We start from the raw sequence: 24,653 nt of genomic DNA, 5'->3' as shown, positions 1-24,653 counted from the left end.
AGGACCTTCCAGGAGATCTGGGCCTTGCTTGGACGAGTACTGAAAACAAAATTCCTGAATTGCTTGCAGTGGGAGAGGGGACAGAAAGGCTGCAAGGAAGTCAGAGCTTTGCGAGACATGTCAGGGAGAACTGGCAGGGAGAGCCTTCAGGTTCTTCATCATGTAGCATCTTTAATTATTCAGGAGAAGGGACCTCTTTGGAAAGTACTCCCTGGAGATGCCTTCACCAAGTGCCTCCAGAGGTATTCAGCCATTTCACAGTCATTTCTCAGAGGAAATCAGATTAAAATATGGCACCTGCCAGCCCAAGGCAGAAATGCACAGAAACAACTTCATCTCATTGCAGTGGCCAGTGCTGACAAGTGAAGGAGAAATGAGTGCTCTTACTTTGGATATATCTTCTTTGATGGCATCTTTTTCTCTGCACAAAATGAAATCACCTTTTTATACAGAACAATTAAGCGGTCTTGGCCCAGCTTAAAAGCAATGAAGACGATTTCCATGCCAATGATAATGTAGAGGGAAAAAAACAAGAAAAACTTGGGATGTTCTAGTTTTGTGTCTCCAAATCCAATAGTGGTCAAAGTGATAAAGCAGAAATAAAAGGCTTCCTGAAAATCCATATTTTTTTCCCAGTTTGGAAGAATAGCAGCTGCACAGGAGATGTACACAAAGATAACGAGCACCATCAATACAATGGGTACGTCTAATTTTTCTAACTCTTTTCCTATTTTGTCAAAATTCTTGATTACTCTGGACACAGTCTTTTCCCTGGCTAGTTCAGGACATGAGCTCCATCTCTCCATGCTTTTATTTCTTGCTGGTCGTGTGTTTTCATTCTCCCTGGCAATCAACATTTCAAAAAGTTCCACGTTGCGATATTTGACCGGCCTCCGTTTCATACCTGACTGACTTCTCAGCACTTCCATAATCGTCTGGGGCTCGTTGACGACTATTTTAGACTGTGCCCTGGATTTCAGCTCATCCCTTTTGCTACATGTGGATCCAGAACAGAGTTTAGAGGCAAGAATTTTTGACTGTAGTTTCCTGAACTCGTTGTAGGACTTGGATAAGACAGTTGCCAGGATGTCTCCCGTGTCTGTCAGGACCAAGAACATCAGAGGGATCCCAAATAAAGCATACAACATACAGAGATACTTCCCAATCCGTGTCACAGGATAGGTATTACCATAACCTTCAACAAGAACAAGAAGGGGAAGATAAGAGAGAGATGTGATACATAAAATGGTAGCAGAAGATCCGCCCTTTCCCTAAATCCAATTAGGGTATTTACATTTCCTTCCTCTAACATATTGGATATGAAACTCAAATTGTAAGGCAGTGCTTTTCCATTATAGTGGAAGAAAACATTGGTATTATAGTAACGGTATTAAATTTAAACCACCATTTTCCTCCTCCTTCAGAAGACATCCTTCATAAAATATCCCCTTTCAAAAGTTCTTGGCTGCTGTGTTTGTTCCAGGAAATATTCACAGGGCTGAGGATTTTGGTCTCATCCCCAGTGTGTCTCTGACCACCCAGATTCTGTCTTCAAACTGCGGGAAGCTGAGTTTGAACAGTCACCGAAGAGATGAGAGTCTGAGGTTTGAGCTGTGGCGCAGCACACAAGAGCTCTCAGTGAGTACATCAGCTCTCACCCTGTTCCTTGTGCAGGATGAGCTCTTTTTTAAGGTTCAGTTTTGCTTTTACAGTAAGATGCATACCCATGCTGGGATTTGAGCATATCCTACTGCAGTGGAGAAATGTTTTTGCAATTTGATACGATGCTGTGGGAATATTTCCCATCCAGCTTTGATTATGACAAATTTGGATAGACGGTGCCTGGACTTGCCAGCATTTGAGAAAGATTAACAAAGGGATAAAAGTAGCTTTGGGAATGAGCATGAGGAGTTGTATTTAGCAATGCAGAGGGAGCCAAAATCAGAGCAGATGTTTCCATTTGATCTAGGTCCTCCTTTGAAATATGAAGTCAGACTGAAAGATTTCAAAGGTGCGACTTAAACACTATCGTGTGCTGTTAACCCAGAGAAATGTGAACACCGTGGTTAATTACAGAACCACAGATTAACAAAGCTGGATTAGATATAAGTAACTGGGAAGCAATTGAAAGACAATAGCTGCATTATGAATTACCTTTTTCAAAGAAGAAAGCATTACCCAAGAGGACACACAACAGTGGGAAGGATAAGGTTTGACTGCAAAATGGAGATTTCTTTTTAGTTCAGTAGCCCTGTGCCCATCATATATGAATACATATTATATTATATATGTAATGGTGCAGTTAATTAGTGTCTACCATCACTAGTTACTAAATTCTGACTTGTTTCTGTGACTCAGCTATGCCTCTGCAGTCAGTGTTTGCAGAACTGCTTGCAGACTCATCATCAATACTCAGGGGGAAAATTCAAGGGGCTTTGGGCTTTGGGTTTAGAAGGGGTGGTTTTGTTTATTTCTTTGCTTGTTTGTTTAGGGTGGGTTTAATTCTCTGGAAGAAATGCTTTAGAGAAAGCAGCAATAGGAATTGTTTCTGAAGGGTGTTACTTTACCTCTGTACTTACCCACAGTTGTGAATACCGTGCAGCAAAAAAAGAGTGAGCCAAAGAAACTCCATCTGTCCTCTGGATTGATAAACCAGACTGGGTCAGCTGTGTTGAAAAGCTCACGGATGTCTTTCCTAAACATCTTGTCATTTTCTGTCACGTTATCTGTCAGAGTCACAGCAGGAGGCACAGTGAGTGTTTGCAGACCACCACTCAGGGAGCAGCCTGCCTGTTACCCCAGTGAAATACACTCCAGCTGAGGATTTGCTCATATTCTCTTAAAAGATAAAAAATATTCACCTTCTCACCCTCCCCCTTCAAGCCCCTCCTCTGAAAAAATCAGGTGGGTTCAGTGGCTTTGGTGAATAAAAATACAAGGAACAAATAAACATAAATAGAAAGAAGCAGGACAAGATGATTGAATAATTAGCTTCCAGCCTGAAAGTCCTGTTTCATTTTGGACTTCCCAGGAGATTAGTCTCCTTTTGACCCAAAGACACTAAGAAATGTAGGGTCAGCAGCAAGGAGCCAATATGAACCACTTGGATGTCACTGCCCAATGTCCTGCTGTGAATCCCAAAGCCTGCAACCCTTATTCCTCCTCACTGTGCCTGAGCCTTGCTTGAAAGGACATTATTATTTAATTGCCCAAAACTGATCATTGTGTCAGCACAGCCACCTGAGTGAATGAAACACAAGCCCATCTACAAGCCCCATCACAAATCCAGGAGGATTTCTATCCCTTCTTTTCTCCTCTACCCCCTTCAATCAGCGTCGCTGGGTCTGGGGTGCAGAACTGCACCTGTCTCCCTGTGAGCACCCCATCACCAGAGGGCTGGTAGGGAACCTCAGAGCAGGGAAGAGGAGGCTGGAGAACTTTCTGAGAAAGAAGATTCAGCCCCCAGCAAACTGAAGGAAATACCACAGGAATCTCAGGAAAAGCCTTTCCAGGCAGGAACACAAGGACTGGGGAAGCTTGCAGTCAAAAATTGCAGCTAAGGAAGAAAACAGCAGTCATTAGCTAGGCAGAGGGAAAATCCTGTTTGCACGGTCAGCTGTTGGTATTTTAAAGTCCTCAAAAGCAAAAAAAACCCCAAACACGCCGCCCCACCCCCAAACCCAAACTCATTCAAGAAGCAAGAGAATGATTAGTTCCCTGTACAGTTAAGTCATTTTGAAATTCCAGTACATACCTGATAAATTTCTGGCGAGGTACGTCAGATTCTGCAGAAATGTTCTATATGCTTCACTTAGAGTGACATCCCGGGTACCTTCAATGTGGGAAAACATGAGAGCCCCAAGAAAAGCATAGATGACAAGAGACAGAATGAAGCAGGCATGAGGAAACACTGCCCAAAATATTTTTTTACATGTCGTTTTACCTCGCAGAGGCTGTGATGCTGTTGCCATCCTAAGCTCGTCTTTTATTTTTTCTTTTTTGTTGCTTTTTAAATATATAATTTTGTGGAGAAGGCACAGCTTTCAGAAAGAAAGGCGAGGATGTAAAAGCTTTTGCAGCCAAGAAAAGCTTCTCCTGTGAAAACAGGGATTGTTCTGCCTCAGGCGTTCAGATCACATGTCTTTATAAGTGAAGATTGCACTACAGTCCCCACGGAAAAGGAGCACAACTGATCAAGCCCTGAAATACTTCTCAGTCGACGCCACGCCACTCTGTCCCTGAATTATTATTGATCAGCCAGCACTGTAATGCACATGGATTACCAGCTCCTATCGGCTTCCACCGGAGACAACTCGTGCCTAAAGTTTCCTCTCCTGAACAGCAGCTTCCCATTGACAGAGCAGAAACACTTCCAGCTCCCAGCAGGGAAAATGTGCGCTGTAAGGGATGGAGTTCTTTAAAGGTTTCTCCCAGAAAACAAGCAGGAAACTTTAAAATTAATCAAAAGAAGGGGATGGTACTAATTATAACCCCTGGGCAGACCGTAGAACAATTAATTTCTCTTTCAGAGAGCTTACAGAATCTCTCTATACCACTCAGTCTTTGTAGAGAGGGTCTTTTGAATTTTAAATTCTTTTTCTCCCAAGAAGAAATGAAATAAAAAGAGTTGAGAAGGTTTTTCCTAGTTCTCACTTGAATAAAATCTTCTTATATACATAGATGTTTCAATTATGAAATTCCCACTGATCTTAATCAGCCAGAATTTGCAAGATTCGGTTCAGGGTTAGTGATTTTTGCAAACTATATCCAACTTTAAAAAGAAAAAATAAAAATATGTTTTAAAATAAAGCCTTTCTCATCATCGTCTGCTCTAAAACACTTGGAGCAACAAGCAGTATCACTGCCCTTTGCAATTTTTTTAGTGGTAGTAAGGAGAGTTGGACTTTACAGAAAGAGGTATTAAATATTTCATCTCCAGGCATCTTTCATTAAAAATTGAAGCAGTCTTGTGCAGCCAAGACCTACTGAGCTGTATCTATGGAACATGTCCACAAGTCCACACAGAAATCCTACATGCTTACAATGATTTCTTCTAGGTCAAACTCTCAGCAATTTGATCAGAAGATAATTTATATTCATCAGTCTGCAAGTCTCCACTATAAAAAAGAGACTTCTAGGGCTAAGACAGAAACAAGCCTGTGTGCTTGCTGGTTTTCTGGTTACCTGCCTCGTTGGCTCAGTCTTGCTTTTTGGCAACAGACCTATAAATCCTCTGATTGCAGTCAATCTCTGTTTTGTTTTTTACCCCCACTGACCTGAAACACAGGGTTAAAAACTACTGATGTTCACAATTAGCCAAAAGCTACAGAACTCCTGGAGAGGTCGTACTTGGAGATAATGTAGGCAGGCTTGGGGTGCTTTACTCTGGGAATTGTTACAATAGAGACTCAAACTTTGGACAGCTGTTTACTCCTGTCCAAACGCACGGGCTGCACACACCTGGAGCAGCCAGCGTGGGTCTGCCACCCTGCTCTCAAGTAGCACAGTTAAAAACTGGGGAAATCTCAGAAGCAGCAAGGATGGCTGAAGGTGGGGACAGCTTTCAAACAAAGAATGACTGAGCAGTCACTGGCCAGGGAGGGGAAATTGTGACTGAGGAACTATGTCCCAGCAGTCTTCAGTCTCCCAGGTGTTGTGGAGAGAGCAGGTGAGGGCTCAGCTCTCCGTAGCCTCTTCTGGGAGCAGAATTGAGGACCATCAAGAGAAGCAAGTAGAAACCTGCTTCAAAGCAAAACAGGATTGTTTCTCACATAGCTAGAAAAGCCTTTGCAAAGGGATGTTGGGCTTCCATACGTGAAAGAGAATGGAGAGATGTTTGGAAGAACAGTCATTAATACTAACTGCAAACCACACAGGGCTCAATAACCCCCCTGAACTGAAAATAGCTTGCAGCTGTAAAAATAAGATGGGGTACTGGGCCAAATGGGCCCCTGTCTGAGGCAACATATTCACACTGATGTTTTAAAAAAGGTTCTCACTGACCAGTATGGTAATTCTGATACAATTTGTCCCACAGTTTTTCATCTGCAACTCAGTTATAAACATCTTTTCTACAAAGTGCTTTAAAATCTTCTCGGCCTCCTCCTACACATGGTACTGCAAAGTATTTAGCAATTCCCAGGAGCTCCTCAGCCATTTGCAGCATCAGGCTATGAGCTTGTGACAACAAGAAAATTTAATAAAAATAAAACCAGAAATGATTTTTACATTATTTGCTTAATCTAAACCATTTCCCACTATTGCAGTATTACATATTTGAACTTAGTTGCTTAAAAGCAAATCCCACTAACCACAAGTTATTCCAAATTGAGTTACTGGTACTCGTATTGAGAGAGATTTTTGCAATACACATTTCCTATTCACATTAATGGACAGCAAACCTGCACTTGTCCCAACTTCCATTTCTTTGATTAGGGCAAATATGAGCGCTCTGTAAGGTGCTGCTTGAAAGGGAAGCTTTTGACCACAGTTGCAAGGTTAAATAATTCCAGTAAAAATATATTTACGATGAAATTGCTATTTCATCTGGTATTTCCGGATTACATAGGTCAAACCTAGAAGGTCATTGTTAGGGCAGAGAGAAACGTTTTTCAATAATCAGTAAAACTCTCCCTGCATCATCTGCTATGTTGCCAAAGACCTGCTGTGCTGCCTCCTCTATGAAACACCACTGGATTCACCATTCTGTCCTGACAAAGATCATAATGTCATCCTTTTTTAGAGAAAACCAAAGTGACTTGAAGGATGCCAGTGCTTTTTAAAAATAAATGGCAATGGACTAAATTGTTTGCTTTTATTTACACCTGGTATTGATTCTGATGGGAATATTGTTTGATGGAGGACTGAGACCTCAGCCTGGCAGCACTTCATGACAACGAGAATGAAAAACATTCAGTTTGAGGTTGGATGTTAACAAGGATCATGGAAGATTTGATCCATTGCCCTACTATAGGCCCCTGGAAAGTATTTCCAGGATGCATTAATATACCTAAGCTTCCCAAGAGAATGAATGTTTTGGTATCATGGTGGTGTCACCCCCAAGAACCCCAAAACAGCAAAAAACGAGTGGCAGCAGTAGTGGCTTTGAGAAAACAATCTCAGGGCTGTGTAAGCATTAGATTTGATCCCAAGGCACTAGGACACATCACTTGAGGTCAGCTGGCTGGGCGGTGCCAGTGAAGTTTCGCTTTTAGCATCCTCAGCACTTTCAAAGGACTCCTCCCACCCCCCACCCACAATGGTTATCCCAATCCCTCCCAGCTCCGGGGCTCTTTGTGGGGCCCAGCAGCAGCGCTGGCCCAAGCCCAGCCCCAGCATAGACACAAGACATTTATGCAGAGCAAGTACAGCCTGCCAGATGAGCCACACAAGCTTTTAAGATACTCTGCAAACACTTTTGTCCTCACAACCCCTTAATCCCCTGGAATATGAATGCCCCTAACACCTCCTGGGTTTATCATCATGCCCTTACGCCTCACACTGCTGGGATGGAGAGAGAAATGCACGAACTGGCGGTGTAGGGTGTGTTGGATACCCCAGGGAAGGTTTAGCTTTCTTTGTATCCATCTTTAAAAGTCTCAACTTCTGCTTGAGTCAAGTGCTTGAGCTTGTAACCTCTGGGAATATTTGAGAGCACTCAGGACTAACATCCTGACACTACATAGAATGCTAAGTGCATTCAAAGATGGCCAGGACTCTCACCCTGAATAGGAGAATTTCCTATTTCTTGCTTTGTTCACACCAAAGCCCAAGCAAGTGGTCCCATCATTTCACTTAGGAGAGAAAAACACTCTCAGTACACCCCAGGACTAACCAAGGCTTCGGCATTAGTTTCTGTTCCTCCTCTTTCATTTTAAGAGGAATGAAGTCACATAGTCAGAAAACACCTTTGATGGGAGTCTTTTTTACCTGGTAAGGAAACACGGGAGCAGTCTTTGTTCACTCAGGAGCTAACCAGCCACTTGACCCCTGCTCCCTCACCCCCAAATCATTGCCTGGGTAGAAAGACTTCATTTTGCCTTCCTCTTCCCCAAACCTGAGCAACCACAACAGCCTGGAAGCTGAGCCCCAAATGAGGAAATACTAGCCTTCCTCCCTCGGGAGCTGGTGACATCCTCTCTCTCCCAGATCTTCACCCAGTAGCCAGGGGTGCAGCTCACCTGGAGAGTTTGGTTGCTGCAGGGTGAGGTTTCCAACACAGGGAGCTCTGTGTCAGACACTTCCACTCCTGCTGCTCTCTGAAACATGTGGAAAGTCAGAATACACTCAGGGCTGGGAGGGGAAGCTGCTCTAGACAGACAACACTCTTCCAGACCCTCTCTAAAGGGCCACAAGCAAAACCAAGCTCTGGTGGACAGAGGGCAACAATCCTCAGTCGGGGTGGGGACAGCTTTGCAAACAAAGCCGCCTCACTGCTCATTTTTTGACTCCTTTGAATGCTGTGGCATCATTTCAGGGCTCTGTAACGAGCAGAAAGTTGGTACCACCACGAGCCACCAGCATCAGAGCCCACGGTGCAGAAGCCCTGGGTTTCCAGATAAGCAGAGGGGATTACTGAGGTTCAGCCACAAGTCTTATGCCAAGCCTTTACTGAGTTAATGTAGTGAACGTAATGCTGGTATAGTGGAGACTATCTCAGCACAGTAGTTCATTTTAAGGCAAACAAGCTCCCTGTAGAGAGATCAGAAAGCTGCTTCTTAGGAATTTAATTAACATTAGAGCATGTGAGATTATATGCTGCATGAAAGCTAAGCATCATGATTCATGTCAACGCTGCATTTATTTGCAATTCTGCACTTATCTGAACTGGCAGGAAAACCCCACGTAGATTCAAGATGACAAGTCCGCTTTCCTCTTTAAGAATGCTTATTCCTTATCACTATTAATGTGGCATCATATGTATGTAAGCAGTTTGAAAGAGGGGAATCTTAAACCCCAAATATGAGAACAAACTTTTAGCCATAAATATCCACTAGCATTCATGTGGGGCTGTCTCTGTGACTGGCACACACCCTCTCAACTCTCAGAATGCAAAATACTAATGAAAAAAAGAAATAATTTCTTGATCTTATTTACAATGTCCCATACAAGTTCAGTCAAAGAGAACATGGATAAAAAGTCTTCTTTTGCAGGCTGCAGTATTTGCCAAGTATTACAGATAACATCGAGGTCAAATGTATATCTGGAAGAGCTCCGAGGTCATTAAGGACTGTAAATCCCCAAAGTATCCTGCTTACAGTATTTTCTACCCTCAATCATCCACGGCACTTTATAAACCACAGGCAGGAGTCTGTAAGATGCCCACAATCAGACACCTCTCTCTGCCTCCTCCCCCTGGCAATCAGACTGGGCACGGTTTCATGTCAGTGGCTCAGAGTTTCTTGAGTGTCAGGCTAAATTTTCCATCATTTGTTTTCATCCCAATTTTCCTAATGACACTGAGCAATTTCTCTCCTCCTTTTGTGCAAAGTAATCTTAGAGGAGTTTTAACTCCATTATCCTACCGCTCATTAGTCATTGCGGATTTGAGGGGTGGAAGACACTTTCACAGACGGGTGTGCCTTGGGACAACATTGAGTGGACACTTGTCTTCAAATTTCTCTCAATTCTGCTGATTTCCTTTAACTCTGAGCAGTAATACATGAACTTTTCAAATCCTGTCCCACCCATTTCAGCTAATAAACCATTAATAGCTTGCTCTTTGTAATGCTGGCCCTTTAAATGTTTTAGTTTCATGGGAAGAGCACTCAGATGCTTTTTAGTGCATCGGTAAACAACAATTTGCCACCTTAGTGGGGGACACTCAGGTTCTGGGCTGCTCACCTATTTAATGAGTTTAAGACATAACTCCTCAACAATGTGATCTTGCCTGGGCTGATGATTAAGGCCACACTACGAAAACTCTTTATGCAAAATAATTTGGGTTGGGGGGAAAGAAAAAATGCATGCAAAATTGCCTACCTTTTCTGAGGAATGTCTTACAAAAAAAAAAATTGTGCGTGGAATGAAGTCTCTTCTTACACTTTTCTCCACAAGGAAAAAACCATTTAGCACCTCTAAATGAGCCATCTGGGCCACAGTGAACCCTGTGGATTTATCCAGGGGCTGCGGGCTGTTCCCGAGACTGCCTGGCACCCAGGCTGCCCACTGCTGGTTCTCAGACTGCAGGAAAAAGCCCTCTAACTGGCACTGGCCTTCTCCAGGCTCACTGGGGAATTTGAGAAGTGTGGGTGGGGCAGCTCAGCTGCAGGATGAATATAAGTCCAGCGAGGGTTAATGTTTGAATCCTTCCAGGCAGCCGAAGCCAGCTGGCTGCACGGTATTCAGAGAGATGGGGCTTTAGGTTACAGCTTTTAGGGGGTTCTCAGTTGTCTAAACAAAAGGCCGTCAGAAACACATCAGAAATGAAATGCTGAGCAGATTTTAGGTGAGCCCTGAAGGTAGTGCACGCACAGAGGAGGGAGCAGGCAGGGCTGGAGATGGCTGCACGTCCCCATGAAGTAATGAGTGCTGGCAGTGCTGGTTGTGAGGAGAAGCACAGCCTCCCGAATCCTACAGCACCAAGAACCTTCGCTCCATCGCTGCCCTCTAAACGCAGCAAGAGGGAAGGGAGGCTGGAGCTCAGCAGCCAGATCTCAACCAAAGGCTGTGTCCACATCCAGGGGTCTGGCTGGAAAACAAGAGCCTCCAAACAATGGAGCTGCCAGCAGACCTCAGCATGGAGCAAGATGAAAGCTCTGGACAAGACGTCTTATGGACACTGCTTCATTTCCTCGTTTTCCAGCCTAACTGCTGATGGAAGAAGTACAGTGGTAACCACTCCATGCTGTTCTCTTGCACATTCTTCAAGAGCTGTTGCTCAGCTCTTATCTCTATCCAAGAGTCCCATAGCATCTGCTCACTTCAGCTGTTGGGTATCACACCAAACCTGCCAGGATTTCTCAGTCCATATGCCACGACTTTATTTTTCTTTCTTTCCAGAGGAAATATCTGGTCAGAGTGCTGAATAATTTGCTAGAAGGCCACCCTCAACAGCTGTGTGAAATGACTTTATTTTTCTTTCCTTCCAGAGGAAATATCTGATCAGAGTGCTGAATAATTTGCTAGAAGGCCACCCTCAACAGCTGTGTGAAATGCTTGCCCCTAAACAGACCCACATCACATTACATTTGCAGATCACGTTCTCTGGCTGGCGAACAGCACCAGAGGCACAGCACAGAGCAAGGGCACAAACCCCATCCTCTCCTTTCAACATGTTGTGGGACCCAGCTGGAAACACACCGTAAATGTGTGTTTCCTCAACAAAAATTCGATGTCGGGGTCCCCTCATCAAAAATGTTGATGCCACAACTGCATTGGCAAGATGTGCCCAGCCCAAACCTCCTGCTCTTTGTCAGCAAAATCACTGCTCTAGAGCTCACCCAGGCCAGCAGATTGCCTTCAGCATTGCTGGTCAAATTCCTCCTGGATGAGGCATCTCAGATCCAGGAGCTCTGGATATAACTGAGGTTTGTTTCCAAATGCACAAGAGGGTTGCCAAAGGACAGGGAAGCCCTCCTTGCTGAAATTTTGTTCCAACCGTGCATAGGACCTCTCTTCTTCCATGCAGTCAGATGTTTACATAAGCAAAAGTATCTTGGGAAGTGCCTTTTGTAGATTTGGATCTTTCTCTCCCTTCTGAAATGACCAGAATTTTTGTTCATTAATTTGAAACTGAGGCTGTCTGCAGTCCAACACTAATAGCAGAAATGTGCCATTTACACCAATTAAGCATTCAACATAATGCCTTTATATAGCTGAATTTTAGCAGAATTTGGTCAGATTCTGCTTTCTTTTAAACTCATGCAATACGTTTTAATGGATATGAAAGCAGAAATAGCTTTTTTGGTGAGGTTGTTGTTGTTGTTGTTGTTTGTTGTTGTTGTTTGTTTGTTTGTTTGTATGAATTAGCCACTGTAGACATTCTAGCTTTCTTGGGCTACAGCAGATTTCTGCACACAGTTTTTCTGGATCCTAAAAAGGGGTGAACTGTGGCATAGCCAGAAGGATGTGTAAGCAGCCCAAAAAACCCTGTCTGAAGATAGGATAAGGGAGAATGACTTAATCTGAAGGAGGGTAAATTTAGATTATGTATTAGGGAGATTTTTTTTTTACTGTGAGGGTAGTTAGGCACTGAAACAGGCTGCCCAGGCAGCTGTGGATGCCCTATCCATGGAAGTGTTCAACATCAGGCTGGATGTGGCTTTGAGCAACCTGGTCTAGTGGAAGGTGTCCCTCCTCATGGCAGGGAAGTTGCAAGCAGATGATCCTTAAGGTCCGTTTCAACCCAAACCATTCCATGATTCTCTGAAGGTGTGCGCCTCGGCAAAAAAAAAATCTCTCTTTTTGCAGCACCCCGTTGCAAAGTTCTTCCCAAAGAGCACATCTGCCAGCGTCCCCTGCCCTGGCACAGGGGCACGGATCAGCCAGGATCCACCCTGCCCCACTCCTGCCCTCACCTCTGCCTCCATCAGCAGCTGCTCAGGAGAGGACGGCAGCGCAAGGCAAGCTGGAGCGGCATTTTCCCAGAACAGTCTCTTACCCTCAAGCGGTTTGCAGTTCATGGACTCCCTGAGCCTAAGACGATATTTCTGTGGCAAGGAAAACATTTCCAAGCCCTTGAAAGAAACAGGAGTTCATCGAGGGGTGGCACCTGCCGGCTCGGCGCGCTCGTTATCCACCTTCAGCGCTGTTTCCCAGGACAGACCGCTGGAATTCGCCGAGGGAGAAGGAGGAGGAGCCGAAGGACGCTCCTGCTCCAGTTCCGCCGCGCCGCCGCCAGAGAGAGCTCGAAGCCCGCGGGCCGAGCAGCGCCGAGCGCATCCCGCACTCCGCATCCCGCATCCTGCATCCCGCACTCCGCATCCCTCATCCCGCATCCCGCATCCCGCATCCCGCATCCTGCATCGCGCATCCCGCATCGCGCATCCCGCATCCCTCATCCCCCATTCCGCATCCTGCATCCTGCATCGCGCATCCCGCATCCCTCATCCCGCACTCTGCATCCCGCATCCTGCATCCCGCATCCCGCACGCGCATCCCGCACTCCGCATCCCGCATCCTGCATCCCGCATCCCGCACTCCGCATCCCGCATCCCGCACTCCGCATCCCGCACGCGCATCCCGCACTCCGCACTCCGCATCCCGCATCCCGCATCCCGCATCCCGCATCCCGCATCCTGCATCCCGCACTCCACATCCCGCACTCCGCATCCCTCATCCCCCATCCCGCATCCCACCCGGAGCCCGGACAGCTCCCGAGGGTCTGGGACAGGGCCAGGAGCGCTGAGGGACCCCCAGCACCCCCGGCAGCTGGCCCGCTCAGCCTCTGTAGCATGTCTTCGCCGCGGTCCCAACTGCCTTGAAAAGCGAGTCAGGAAATGCAAGAGGGATGGAGAGGGATGGTGTGCAAGAGCGTGGAGTGACAGGACAAGGGGGAATGGCTGCAAAATGAAAGAGAGCTGGTTTAGATAGGATACCTGGGGGAAAAAATCTTTACTTTGAGGGTCGTGATGCACCAAAACAGGTTTCCCAGGAAAGTTGTGGATGCTTCATCCTCGTTAGAATTCAAGGCTGGGTTGTATAAAGCTCTGAGCAGCCTGGGGTAGTGAAGGGTGTCCCTGTCCATGGCAGGGTTTTGGAATTTAGTCTTTAAGGTCCCTTCCTAGGCCACGTTGCATTATTCTAAGATTCTCTGCTACGAATTCTTGGCACAAAAAACCCACAAATATAAACATAATCCCTTATGACCTCCCTTACACACTGCTTTGTGAATTAGGGCTTGCAGACCTGCCATTGCCGGGTCGCTTGGCCAGACAGATATTCTGAGGGAATCAATCTCCAGCTGCTGCAAGCTGTGGCAAGAGGACAGGCAGCAGCCTGGAATAGTTGTGAGGTACTCTGGAGACACTGTGCCACTGGTGTGCTCACCACTGCTCTCCTGGGCACCCTGCCTACTTTTCTTAGGACTTCTTTATTTCTTTTCTTCTTGTTTGCAGCACACCAAAGGGCAGCCCCTGGTTTTGCAGGCAATGGGGGGAGAGTGAGGAAAGAAATCTCCAGAGTTTTGCGAGTGATTATGGTGATTAGCCTGCAGCTATCCAGCTGGTTTGAGAGGTGTCATTTTAACCATAAAAACCTGGAGTTTGTTAGAACATTAACCCTCCCCTGAATCTCCTCTGGATCACATTCACCCCTGCCTGATCTCCAAACAAGTATGAGATGAAAGGGGAGCAGAGACATCATGGGAGCCCACCTGCCTCTCCTTTTTACATCCTCCTCACCAGCTCCCCACGCTGTCACACAGGATGTTCCCCTAAGCTGCCTCCCTGTCACACAGAGCTGCTGCCAGCGATGGAGAAGCTCTCCACTCGTGCTGCTGTTTCAGCAGGGAGAGGAGTGGCAGCTGCTGTTCCACTCTGCTGTGGCATGCCTTGCCTGGGCACACAAGAGTGGTCACCTCTGAGGGGGAAGGTTTCAGCTCTGCACATGCAATGATGATGGGCTCCAAGGAATCTGTGTTACAAGGTTCCTAAACTGAGCATGGCTCTGTCCCAGAAGATGCTTGAGAACTGGTGTAGTCCTTGCTGCCCCAGGAGGCAGGAGCTAAACAGACTCACCTGGTCCCCTCCAAGTCCCACAGCCCCTACCAAATTCATAGCTCCTGGGCCTGTTTCAAAACTATCAATGTCCCAGGCACTTGCTGGGATAAGCAACACACCTGATTGTCTTCAGAAACACCCTCAACAGGGAGCCTTGTCTCTTCCCAGTTGACTTTTATACATCTTCAAGCCAGCCCAGCTGACTGAAGGCTCATACAATCACCCAGGGATAATTTGTGTGTTCCTGACACACCTGAGAGCTCAGAGCCCTACCAATGGGTGACATTCATCCTCATACTATATCTGGTTTAGTCACCTCTTGCTCACTGGATATGCATAATCTTTCACCTTGAAGTCTCTTTAAATACTCAACACTCTTTAAATATGTCATTACTCTCTTGGCAAAGTTCAAGCCCTTAAAAGAACACAAATATTAGTCAGGGAATGTAAAGAAATCAAGTAAAAGTTTTAAAATAGACTAGAGAGAATATATCCTTTCTGACAAGGGTCTCATTAGAGATTATCTGATCTCATCCTCTCGACTGAATTTTTGACTTAGGATATTCTTCCAATCACCTTCTGGCTGGGCCAAATCCCTGTTCTGATTATTTCTGTCCCATGGAAATGAAACCTTGTAAAATGAAAGTTAATAATGCACTGGTTTATTTTCACACAGATGTAATAATTCATGAACTACTCTTGGAATTTTGGCATGAGTTTTAAAACAGGATTCTCAACCTAATCTAAATCAAATGGGAAAATATATCTGTCATTGTGGTAAAAAGTGTGGAGGAGAAAAACTTCCTCTGAGTAGCCCTTTCCTTTCTGCAGTCTCTTCTCTTGCCTGGGGATCAGAGCTGCTTGCACTCCCTTTCCCCTGAGCCGCTATTTCATTTATTTAGCAGAGATCCCAGATGCACTCAGGAAACCTCTGCTGTCACAGCTGGCAGCACCGCAGCATCCCTCTTTGGAAGCACGCCTGCCTTATGCCAGCCTGGCCAATGACTGCAAAGAGATCCTACCTCAAGCCGGGTGGGTGATCACTTTGGATGCCTTCTTAGCAAGCAAAATGAGAGGGGAGGCCTCCTTTTAGTATCTGGGACTGCAAACCGGCCTGAGCCACAGCCCTGAGCAGTCAGTCCCTGGCAGGAGCTTGGCCAGGGGTCTGCCTTGTGCCTGAGTCCTGCCAGAGGCTGTTGTGATAGCAACACAGGCTGGGGACTGTCTCCATTTTGTCACACATGTGTTGAGTCCTTGGATTAACCTTTGCTTAACTACACACCTCGGGCTAAATGCTTTGAAGGTGATGTGAGGGGAACATCACTTACACAGGTCCCTTTTTGCCCCATTCGTCAATTGTGCTGGTGTCACCCCTGGCCCAGGTAGGCTTTAGTAGTAAATGTGAAGACTGAAGCTAAAAGTCATCAGTGCACCTGATGGGATTGTCTGTAACATATATTTCAGCCTTAAAGCCTTTTCAAAAGTCCATAAAATATAGCATTTCCTTGTGTATTTTTTTCCAGTAACAGTGCTAATTTGCCACCTCAGTTGTGCAGATTGTGCTGGGGCAAGAGGTGTTCTGATTATTTCCTTTGTTTATGGTATTAGATTTAAACTATTGTTGATCTTATTGTTCTTATTTGTAACGTGTTCACCTCACTAGGACAGTAATTGTGTCAAGCAAGTTGGAGTCCAATCTACAGAGCTGAATATTCAGAACTGCTAAAGAAAGGCTCCAATTTTTCAAGCAGTGGGCATATTACTCCTCCATTTGGATTATTAAATTCTAATTATAGCCTGTTGATCCAGTTACAATGTTGTTTGTAAATCTAAATACAGTTTTCTAAAGCCTGCATTTTATTTCTTAACCTGTTGATGCTTAGTAAAAAACACCGGTGCGCCTAATAGAGCAGGTGGAGCTTAGCTTGTTTGTGATCAAGCTCTTTTTTCCTCATCTGTATTCCTTCGGATATGTTTAAGAATGAGCGCTTAACATCAGCAAAAGCCATAACCTAAGCACTTCACATAATGCCTTGGTAGCTGTGGACTCAGTAGAGCTGGGCTCAGGAAGAAATTTTCTATTAAATAATGTTGGTGGGGATTCCCAGGTTTTTTGAGAGGAGGGGGAAGGCAGTTGGGTTTGGTTTCTCTGCTCTTTGGGCAATTACCCAAGATCTTCTGGGAATGGCACCTTAAGCATTCCCTCTTACACAGACAATTCTTTTACTTCCTTCTCTCCTTTTCATGCAATGTTTTCTGCCCTTCCAAGCCCTTTTCTTCCCTCTGTCCTCATGAATGTTAAATGCCAGGAAAGCAGAGGAGCCCAAGCCAAGTGGTGTGAGCAGCGATGGTTCCCAGGGACTTCTGCATTTTGTGTGGCTGGAAAGTCTCCACAGCTCTGAGCTCAGAGTGTGCCTGCAGTGTCCTCCCTCACCTGAAAGAGTAGAGAAGCCTTGAGTGAGAAACTACCATGGTGGATGATTGCCCGAGTCCATGAACCATACTTCCACCACAACCTTGTTTTTTCTTCCAAGACTTCCTTTAAGCTCCAGCCCACTCCTGTGCTGACAGTGCTCACAAGGAACTAGCACAGGCCTTTAGCCAGGCTTCCCATTGACCTGGTGAGGAGGCCAACTGTGGCTCGACTGCTGGGCATGGAAATCACCAGGTGCACACTCGGGATTGCCACTAAGTCTTGGAGAGCTCCTCCCTGAGCCAGGCACAGCTCCAGGCAGAGAAGCATCGCCATGTCACAGTAGTGGGAAGGGCTAGGAAGGGGTTGTGGATATTTTGACAGGTGGTGTTGGGGAATTAACCCAATTTCTCCTTTCATCCTTGTCACAGAGATTTTCTGTTGAGGTCTCTGCCCATGAGCACTTTGACAGGAATTTGGGATACTGATCTCCAAAAACAGACAACTCCAGCAGGTACCACTCTTCCACTGATCCTTTCCCATGGGTCCCCAGGAAAAGCCACTAGGGTACAGGTGGTGAGGGTGGAAGGTAAAGGGATTCCTCCTGTTGAAACAGCATCTGAGCTTGGCCTGGGCAAGCGAGGAGCAAGGAGTAAAAGGATTGAAAGACGTTATAACATTCCAGCAACTGGGATGGGGATGGAGTGGGGGGCAGGCGGGGGAGGTAGCTGGAGAACTGGATGCTCACACACACATTTCCGTGCTGAGCTGTGCAAGGCTGGGTGGTGCTCCCTGCTGGGAGGAGAAGTGCTGTTCCCTTGCAAAGCCCAGTGGATAGGCTAAGAGGGCACGGTCTTCAAGCCGTGGGAAAGGCCTGCCTGTAGCTCTGCTTGCACCTCTGTGTCCTCCTGGGTGGGGACAAGAGGGCTCCATCTCCTCCAAGCTGTCACTGAACCTTGACAGTGCCCCCATGGAGGTGTGAAGGAAACTTTTCACTTCTCAGATGGCTGTGACCAATGGGAACAAAATTATTGAGCCCAGGAGCTCTGCCAGGGAAGAGATGAGTTGGGCTGGAGGAGAGCAAGGGGGCTGCTTCTCCTGCAAGGAATGAGGCAGCAAATCCACTTCTCCAGTCAAGCAGAGTGCAGCATGGCACCCTCATTGCTGGGAGTGAGGGCTGGCTGAGGCAAAAGGCTCTTCCTGACCTTCTGCTGGATCCCTTGGCTTCATCCCTTCTGAAACAACCTCCTCCCCCAACCCTTACTGTGCGTGCCATGGGGAGAAAGAGGCTTTTCCTGCATTTAGATGTTCCCAGCAACCAGAGACCTGCAGAAGATGACCTGAGAGGAGAGGGAAGGAGCCTCGCTCTGCCCAAAGAAGAGGCACTTGTGTAGCTCCAGTAAAAACTCACTGCTGTGCCCAAGCAAGGAGGTTTCTAAGGATCCCCGAAAGCCAGAGGGGGAAGATGCAACCCCCGGGATGTCGTGCTGCCTCTGGTCCCCTGCGTTCCCCGTTTCTGCGGCCGTGGGGTGAAGGTGCTGTGCCGTCCCCAGCCCGCAGCATCCGCCGCCGGGGAGCGCCGAACGCCGCCGGCGAGCCGGGCTCGGGGGGACGTCGAGGGAGGCAGAGAGGGTGAGAGCAGGGAGTAGCAACCACAGTGTCACCCCTGCCTGACGCGGGGAAGGCGACGTGGGAACGGGAGAAGGGGAAGGCGCCGACTCCGCGGCTCTCGTCCGGCATCCCCGCGGAGCCTGTACGCCCTGGACGGGGCCGCTGCCCGGTCCGAGCGCTCCGGAGAGAGGCTGCGGCCGGGGGCAGAGAGCCTTCACCCTCCGGGGGCTCTGCCCGCTGTGCCGGCCGTGCCGCGGCTCCGAGCCGCGCCTGCCCCTCGCCAGGGCCGGGGCTCTCCGCTTCGGGTCCCGCACTCCGAGTTCTCCAGCTCTGAGCGCTGGGAGAGGGCGCAAGGGTGGGTTTGCTGCCTCGTGGCTTCGCTGCTGGTTGTACCGGGGAGTGTCCGAGGAGATCCTGGCGCGGAGCCGCGGGAGGCTCCGGACACACCGGCAGCGGCTGCAGGGGATGCTCCCGCTCCGGGGCACCCTCGGCACGGCCCGCGGGTGCGAGACACGGCTGTCCGCCCGAACCTAGGGAGAAAAAAAGAGAAAATAAATGGAAAACAGCGCTCCCCCAGGCTCTGGCCGGGCAGCAGCGGCTCCAGCGCCGGCGGCGAGGGGAGCGGGGGGATGCAGCCGGGGCAGGGGGTGCGTGGCCGGGCTGCGGCTCTCGGCTCGCAGGTTGTGCCCCTGTAACCACTGCCTGCCCGTGGAAAGAGGCACGGAGCTGCGTTTGGGGAGAGGCTCTGGTTAAGCGCCTGTGGGGAGAGGAACTCCGTTTCCTCTGGGTTTCCAAAGCACCTGTAAAATAACAGAAAAGGTGGGCGAAGATCCGCTCTGAAATCCTGGGAACAGAAGGCCGTTTGCAGGCGTCAGCCGGCGCTGGGACCGGCCGGCCCAGGTGCCCGAGATGTGTGTCCGAGCGCTCGCTCGTCCCCGAGAAGGGCACCCTTGGCACAAATAAATTATCTGCAGCATCTGATGGCGCGATTCCGTTTGTTCTATATAAGTTTTCCTTCCTTTAAACGAAAGATGGTCGGTTATTCCTTCGACTCTCCTCCGCCGCGCTTCCTGTGCTGTTGTGGTACCCGAAGACCGTCGACCACGGAGAAGAAAACAATTTTACCGAGAAAATGTAAGGGAAAAAAGAAAAATCAGTATTTTTTGCTTTTCAGAAGCCAGCCCTGACACCGTCTATGGAAAAAAAAAAAAATAAAAATAAAAATAAAAAAAAAAAGAAAACCCCATCAAATAAAGCAAACGCAAATATTTCAAAATCTCCTCTCATTTGAGGTAAAATTCGACCAATCATTACAGGGAAAGATTTTAAAGCAATCGGCAAAGTGTCAAAAGTTTGTTAAAATAAACAAAAATCCGTTTAATTGCTCAGTGATTCTAAACTGTTTAATATCCAAGTGGGTTTTTAGACGCGACGCAACACTTCCAAATAACAGAGCACCACCACCGAAACGAATTTTAGTTGTGCTTCCACGTGCATGGCACATTATCGAGAGAATAAAGTGTGCCATGGAGCTTCGCAAATCTCCTTAAAATTGTATTTGATCAAGATAAATTAATTCATTTCAGTTGTCAAAGAGCACGCTAAAGCATCGTTCCTCGTTTTCTATATTTACCCCCTTTCCTGCGCTTGCTTTCTTTCTCTTTCTTTCTTTCTTTCTTTCTTTCTTTCTTTCTTTCTTTCTTTCTTTCTTTCTTTCTTTCTTTCTTTCTTTCGTCTCTTTCTCTCTCTCCCCCTCCCTTTCTGTGCTTTCTTTTTTCTTTCTCCCTTTTTTCCTTCTTCTCCTGTCATGAAAAACATGATTTACACTCTCAACTCTACAACTAAATAAAGGAAAAAAATTACCAACTCAACCTGACATTTCTCTCTTCATTCCTAGTTTCCCCTCAGCTGAATAAAAGGCAAGCCCACGGTTTTCCCGAGGTGCTGTGGGATGGGTTTCTCTCTGTGCTCTGTCGCTCCTGGCCGCGCTGCGGACCAGCTGAGGGAACCGGGGCTGCAGGGAACCATCCCCGCGTGTGCAGGGGACTCGCAGCCCTAATCCCTCTCCATCTTGGGAGGTGGCACGCACGAAAAAAGAAGGGGGGGAGAAAAGGGGTTTTGTTTCCTCATTGTGCCTATGCCCTGAATAGAAACCTCTGCGGCTTCCGCCCGCCCGGGAGCGGCTGGGCCGGGGGAGGCTGGCGGGGGGGGGCTCGTCCCGGTACCCCCCAGCCGCCCCCGGGGAGCGGGGCTGCAAAATCCCGGCGGTGTCCGCCGGGGCCGGGCCCTTCCCGAGGAGCGGGCAGGACACGCGTGGGCCGGCGGCGGCGGCCCCGGGCCGGGCGGGACGTGCGCGGGGATGCGCCGGGAAGCGCTCGGGAACTGGGGACGCGCGGGGTGGGAGGAGCGCGCGTGGGCGGCGCCGGGCCCGCGGGGCAGCCCCGTGGGGACGGACGGCACGGCTGGGCACGGCTCGGCGCGGCTCGGCGCGGCTGTGCCCGCACGGCTCCCGGAGCGGGCCCTCCTCTGCGCCGCGTGGGAGCGAGGGCAGGGTGGCCCCGGGGCGCATCCGTGCGGGCGGGCTCGCACCCCGCACCGCCGGGCCCGGGCGTGGGAGAGCGAGGCCGCTGTGGCTGGGGCCGGGCTCGGCTCCGTGTCTGCTCCCGCAGCCCCTCCACGGGGCCCGGAGCGGGCGGAAGCTCCGCAGGGGCCGCACCCCGGGGCTCCGCGGCCGCCCGGGCGGGCAGGAGCAGCGCCCCGCGGAGCGCTGTCCCTGCGCGGAGCCCGGAGCGGGGCGGGGGGAGCCTGCCGGGCCGGCGGAGCTGCTGCCGGGCCGGAGCGGGACTCGGGGAGCCTGCCGGGCCGGCGGAGCTGCTGCCGGGCCGGAGCGGGACTCGGGGAGCACCCGCCGCTGCCCCGCTCCCGCCCCGCTCTGGGACCGGGGCTTTCCCCTGCCCCGAGCGCAGCCGGGCCGCAGCGGTGTCAGGCCGGGCGGCGGCATCGCCGACATTGCAGAAAAGGTTTTTGTTTGTCTAGCCCCCTTCTTTTTTTTTTTCACACACAGAAAATTTTCCTTTCTTTTTTTTTTTTTTTCCTTTCCTTTTCCCCCCCCTTTTTATTTTTCTCTTTTTTTCTCTTTGTTTTTCTTTTCCTTCACCTTTCTTATTTCCTTTTTCTTTTCTTTGTTTTTTTTGTCTTCTTGTTTCTCTTCCTTTTCCATTTTTTCCTATTTTTTTTTCATTTTGCTTCCATTTTTCTTCCGTGTTTTTTTCTTCCATTTTTCTTTTTCGTTTCGTTTTCCGTTTCCTTTTTCTTTCCGCCGTAGCGCCATTTCTCCTCGGTTTAAAACAAAGCTGTAAACACCAAGCATCGAACGCCACTTTCCCAATGAACAAGTTCCATAAAGCAGCCCTTTCCTTCTCCTGGCTCCCGGTGCAGCGGGATTCGGGGAGAGGAAGAACCGTTCCTGTCGCACGGGGCAGGGAGCACCACAATGAGGGGTCAGGAAAACCGGCGGGGCTTGTGCCGCACGTACCTGAGCGCCTTACCTTACCCAGAGAAGTTATTTGAAAGCTCTGACTCTGCCCATCATCCCAAAGCTGTTAGCCATTTTAATTTGCACCCGTAATCTATTTAACACGCAAATCTGACGCAGTTTTCCGAGCTAGCTGGCCCCTCGCCATCCGAACTCTGCTGCGAGAGTTACGGCTCCCCAGGACCGGGGAACCCAACGGAGGGAGCCCTCTCGATCCTGTTTTCCCCACCGTCGAGGTGGTGATGGTTTTGCGTAGTTGATTCTAAAATGCTTGGCAGCTTGCCCGTCAAACCATAAGCAATAGGAAAAATGCAAACAAACTCTCAGTTTAATGGTCACCGGACAGTGCAACTAATCCACTGTAAACTGCTAATGGGTATCGATGTCAACAGGTACACGGCGGGAGCCTGATACTCCGCACTCAATGGAAGACACTTCCCTTCTGAATGAGGATTATGTGCAAAATGCAAAACTTGGCAGAAGGATCCAAATTAAATTCATGCTTCAGTTAATTCAGATTAATTTTCCTGATTGCCCTAGCGCACCAGACAACCAAATCCCTGTGTATATTTGCTCCTTTTCTTTTTAAGGAGTTGATACGGATCTCTTCTCCTGGGGAGTGTTGCAAGATGCATGTGCTGAAGGTTGTGATTCTCTCAGGCATTAACTAGAGTAATAAAATACCTGAGATGTATTTTTATATCACTGTTATTACTACAAACATTAGTTTGTGATACTGGATCCCCTACAGACTGTGTTTCCAGTGTTTTTTCACTAATATGCTGCAAGCAACATTCCAGCTAATCACCTTAATGGAAATTAGAGAGGAAAATGGTCTATTAGGCTATTTAATCTATCCTCACTCAGTAGCATTTTCTTACAGTTTTCAGTCCAGCCTTATGTTTAAAAATAGCCTGTAGGAATTATTCTGCAGTCTTGAAAGGTTGTTATACCAACCAGCTCAGAAAAGTGTGAAAATACACTAAAAAGAGGTTGGTGAGAAATGTTTTCTGATGGTCAGCTTTATTTTCTTTCTTTATGTTTCATGTTATGCAATTTCAATAAATCACACATCCCTCTGACAACCTAAATATGTGTTCTCTCTTCCTCACTTGTACTCCTGTCACCATGACCCTGCTGCGTTTTTAATGCGGAGGTTTTGGGGTTTGTTGGGGTTTGTTTTCCCTGCAGAAGGTTAATAAAAAGAGTGTGGGCTTAGCTCCTGCTTCATTCCAGGCAGCACCTTGGCTACTTATTTATGTCCAAATTCTTGCTCTTTTTCTCTTCCCTTATTTGACACCTTGATGGCAAACAGCATAATCTTTCTTGCAGATTTATTTTTTCCTCTGAAATGATAGGAGAAATTGAAAATTTGTTTGCTTTTGCCCCAAGCTGCTTTCTCTGCTGTTTCCTCTATGGAACATTTACATAGAGCTGGTACCCCACGGAGAATAAATGTATGGTACAGCAGCATGTGGGAGCTTTCTGTGTCAGGGTAGTACACTTTATGTCACAGTCTCAATGTAATTTTACCCTCTTACTAAGGGTATGGTCTGCCTCACCCTCTCCCTGGCAGAATTACTCTTTCCATGGGTATCTCCTGGCCCCTTCTCCATCTTCACTGCAAACCCCTCTGCTCGCCCCTGCAGCACAGCCCCCATCTGTGCAGCTGATACAACAGCGACACAGGGCTCCAGCTGGGGGGGACACAGCCATTTTCCGGGTGTTGTTTGGTTCCATCTGCTTCCCCATGCAGTTACTCAGCTGGCACCACTGGGAGAGGCAGCCACGGCGGGATGATCTGCAGGGGTGAGGCGCAGAAATGGCTTAACCGGGCTCTGCCGCCGAAATGATGTCACGGTGCTGCAGTGCAACTTTCTGTCGTCATGTGAAACCTCTCGTGGCATACATCGACGTGAGCCAGCCTGGCCTGCTGCTTTTGGCAGTGGTCAGAGGCTCAGACACAAACCATGTCCCCTCCTGGCCTGCTTGCCCCCACAGGCTGCCCTCTGGTCAGATGACGTGCAATTCCCTCCCTAGACTAGACTGAATGCAGTCCAGTAATTGCCTGAGGAACAATAAATCATACATGAGACAAAGCATTCATTTACACCACTTTATTTCTGTAACAATGAGAGAAACTGAAATGGACCATTGTTAAAGATCACTATTTCCTGCTCTGTAATAAAAGTCTCATCTTCCCTGATGCTTGTTTATTTTATAAATGTCTCTGCTTTGGCTTTCATATTTAGCTGCCAGCGGGACACCATTATTCCCTGACAGCATTCTGTTCCTTCTCCATTGTCATTACTGCTGGAGTGATGTTATATTGCTGTGCTTGGCCTAGATGGTGGTTCTTTCTTATCCTGCATTTCCCATTGCTTTTGCCATCCAGGCTTCCAATGAGGCACAGAGCAGAGGTGGCAACGCTTAA

At 48.0% G+C, this 24,653-nt stretch overlaps 1 protein-coding gene across 1 annotated transcript; it reads right to left on the bottom strand.

Annotated features, from left to right (window-relative positions):
• Positions 1–383: 383 nt before the first annotated feature.
• KCNK18 (potassium two pore domain channel subfamily K member 18) lies at positions 384–3,971 on the bottom strand. Its single transcript, XM_040071425.1, has 3 exons — positions 3,755–3,971; positions 2,580–2,726; positions 384–1,195 (listed from the first exon to the last, which is right to left on the bottom strand). Exons 1-3 carry the CDS (start codon positions 3,969–3,971, stop codon positions 384–386), a joined length of 1,176 nt encoding a protein of 391 aa, XP_039927359.1.
• Between the last annotated feature and the right edge of the window lie 20,682 nt (positions 3,972–24,653).

This window comes from Hirundo rustica, chromosome 8, assembly GCF_015227805.2.
Source record: "Hirundo rustica isolate bHirRus1 chromosome 8, bHirRus1.pri.v3, whole genome shotgun sequence".
In the NCBI taxonomy this organism is placed as follows: domain Eukaryota; kingdom Metazoa; phylum Chordata; class Aves; order Passeriformes; family Hirundinidae; genus Hirundo; species Hirundo rustica.
Note: the sequence above shows the minus strand (reverse complement) of the source record. Positions and strands in the feature narration are given on the sequence as shown.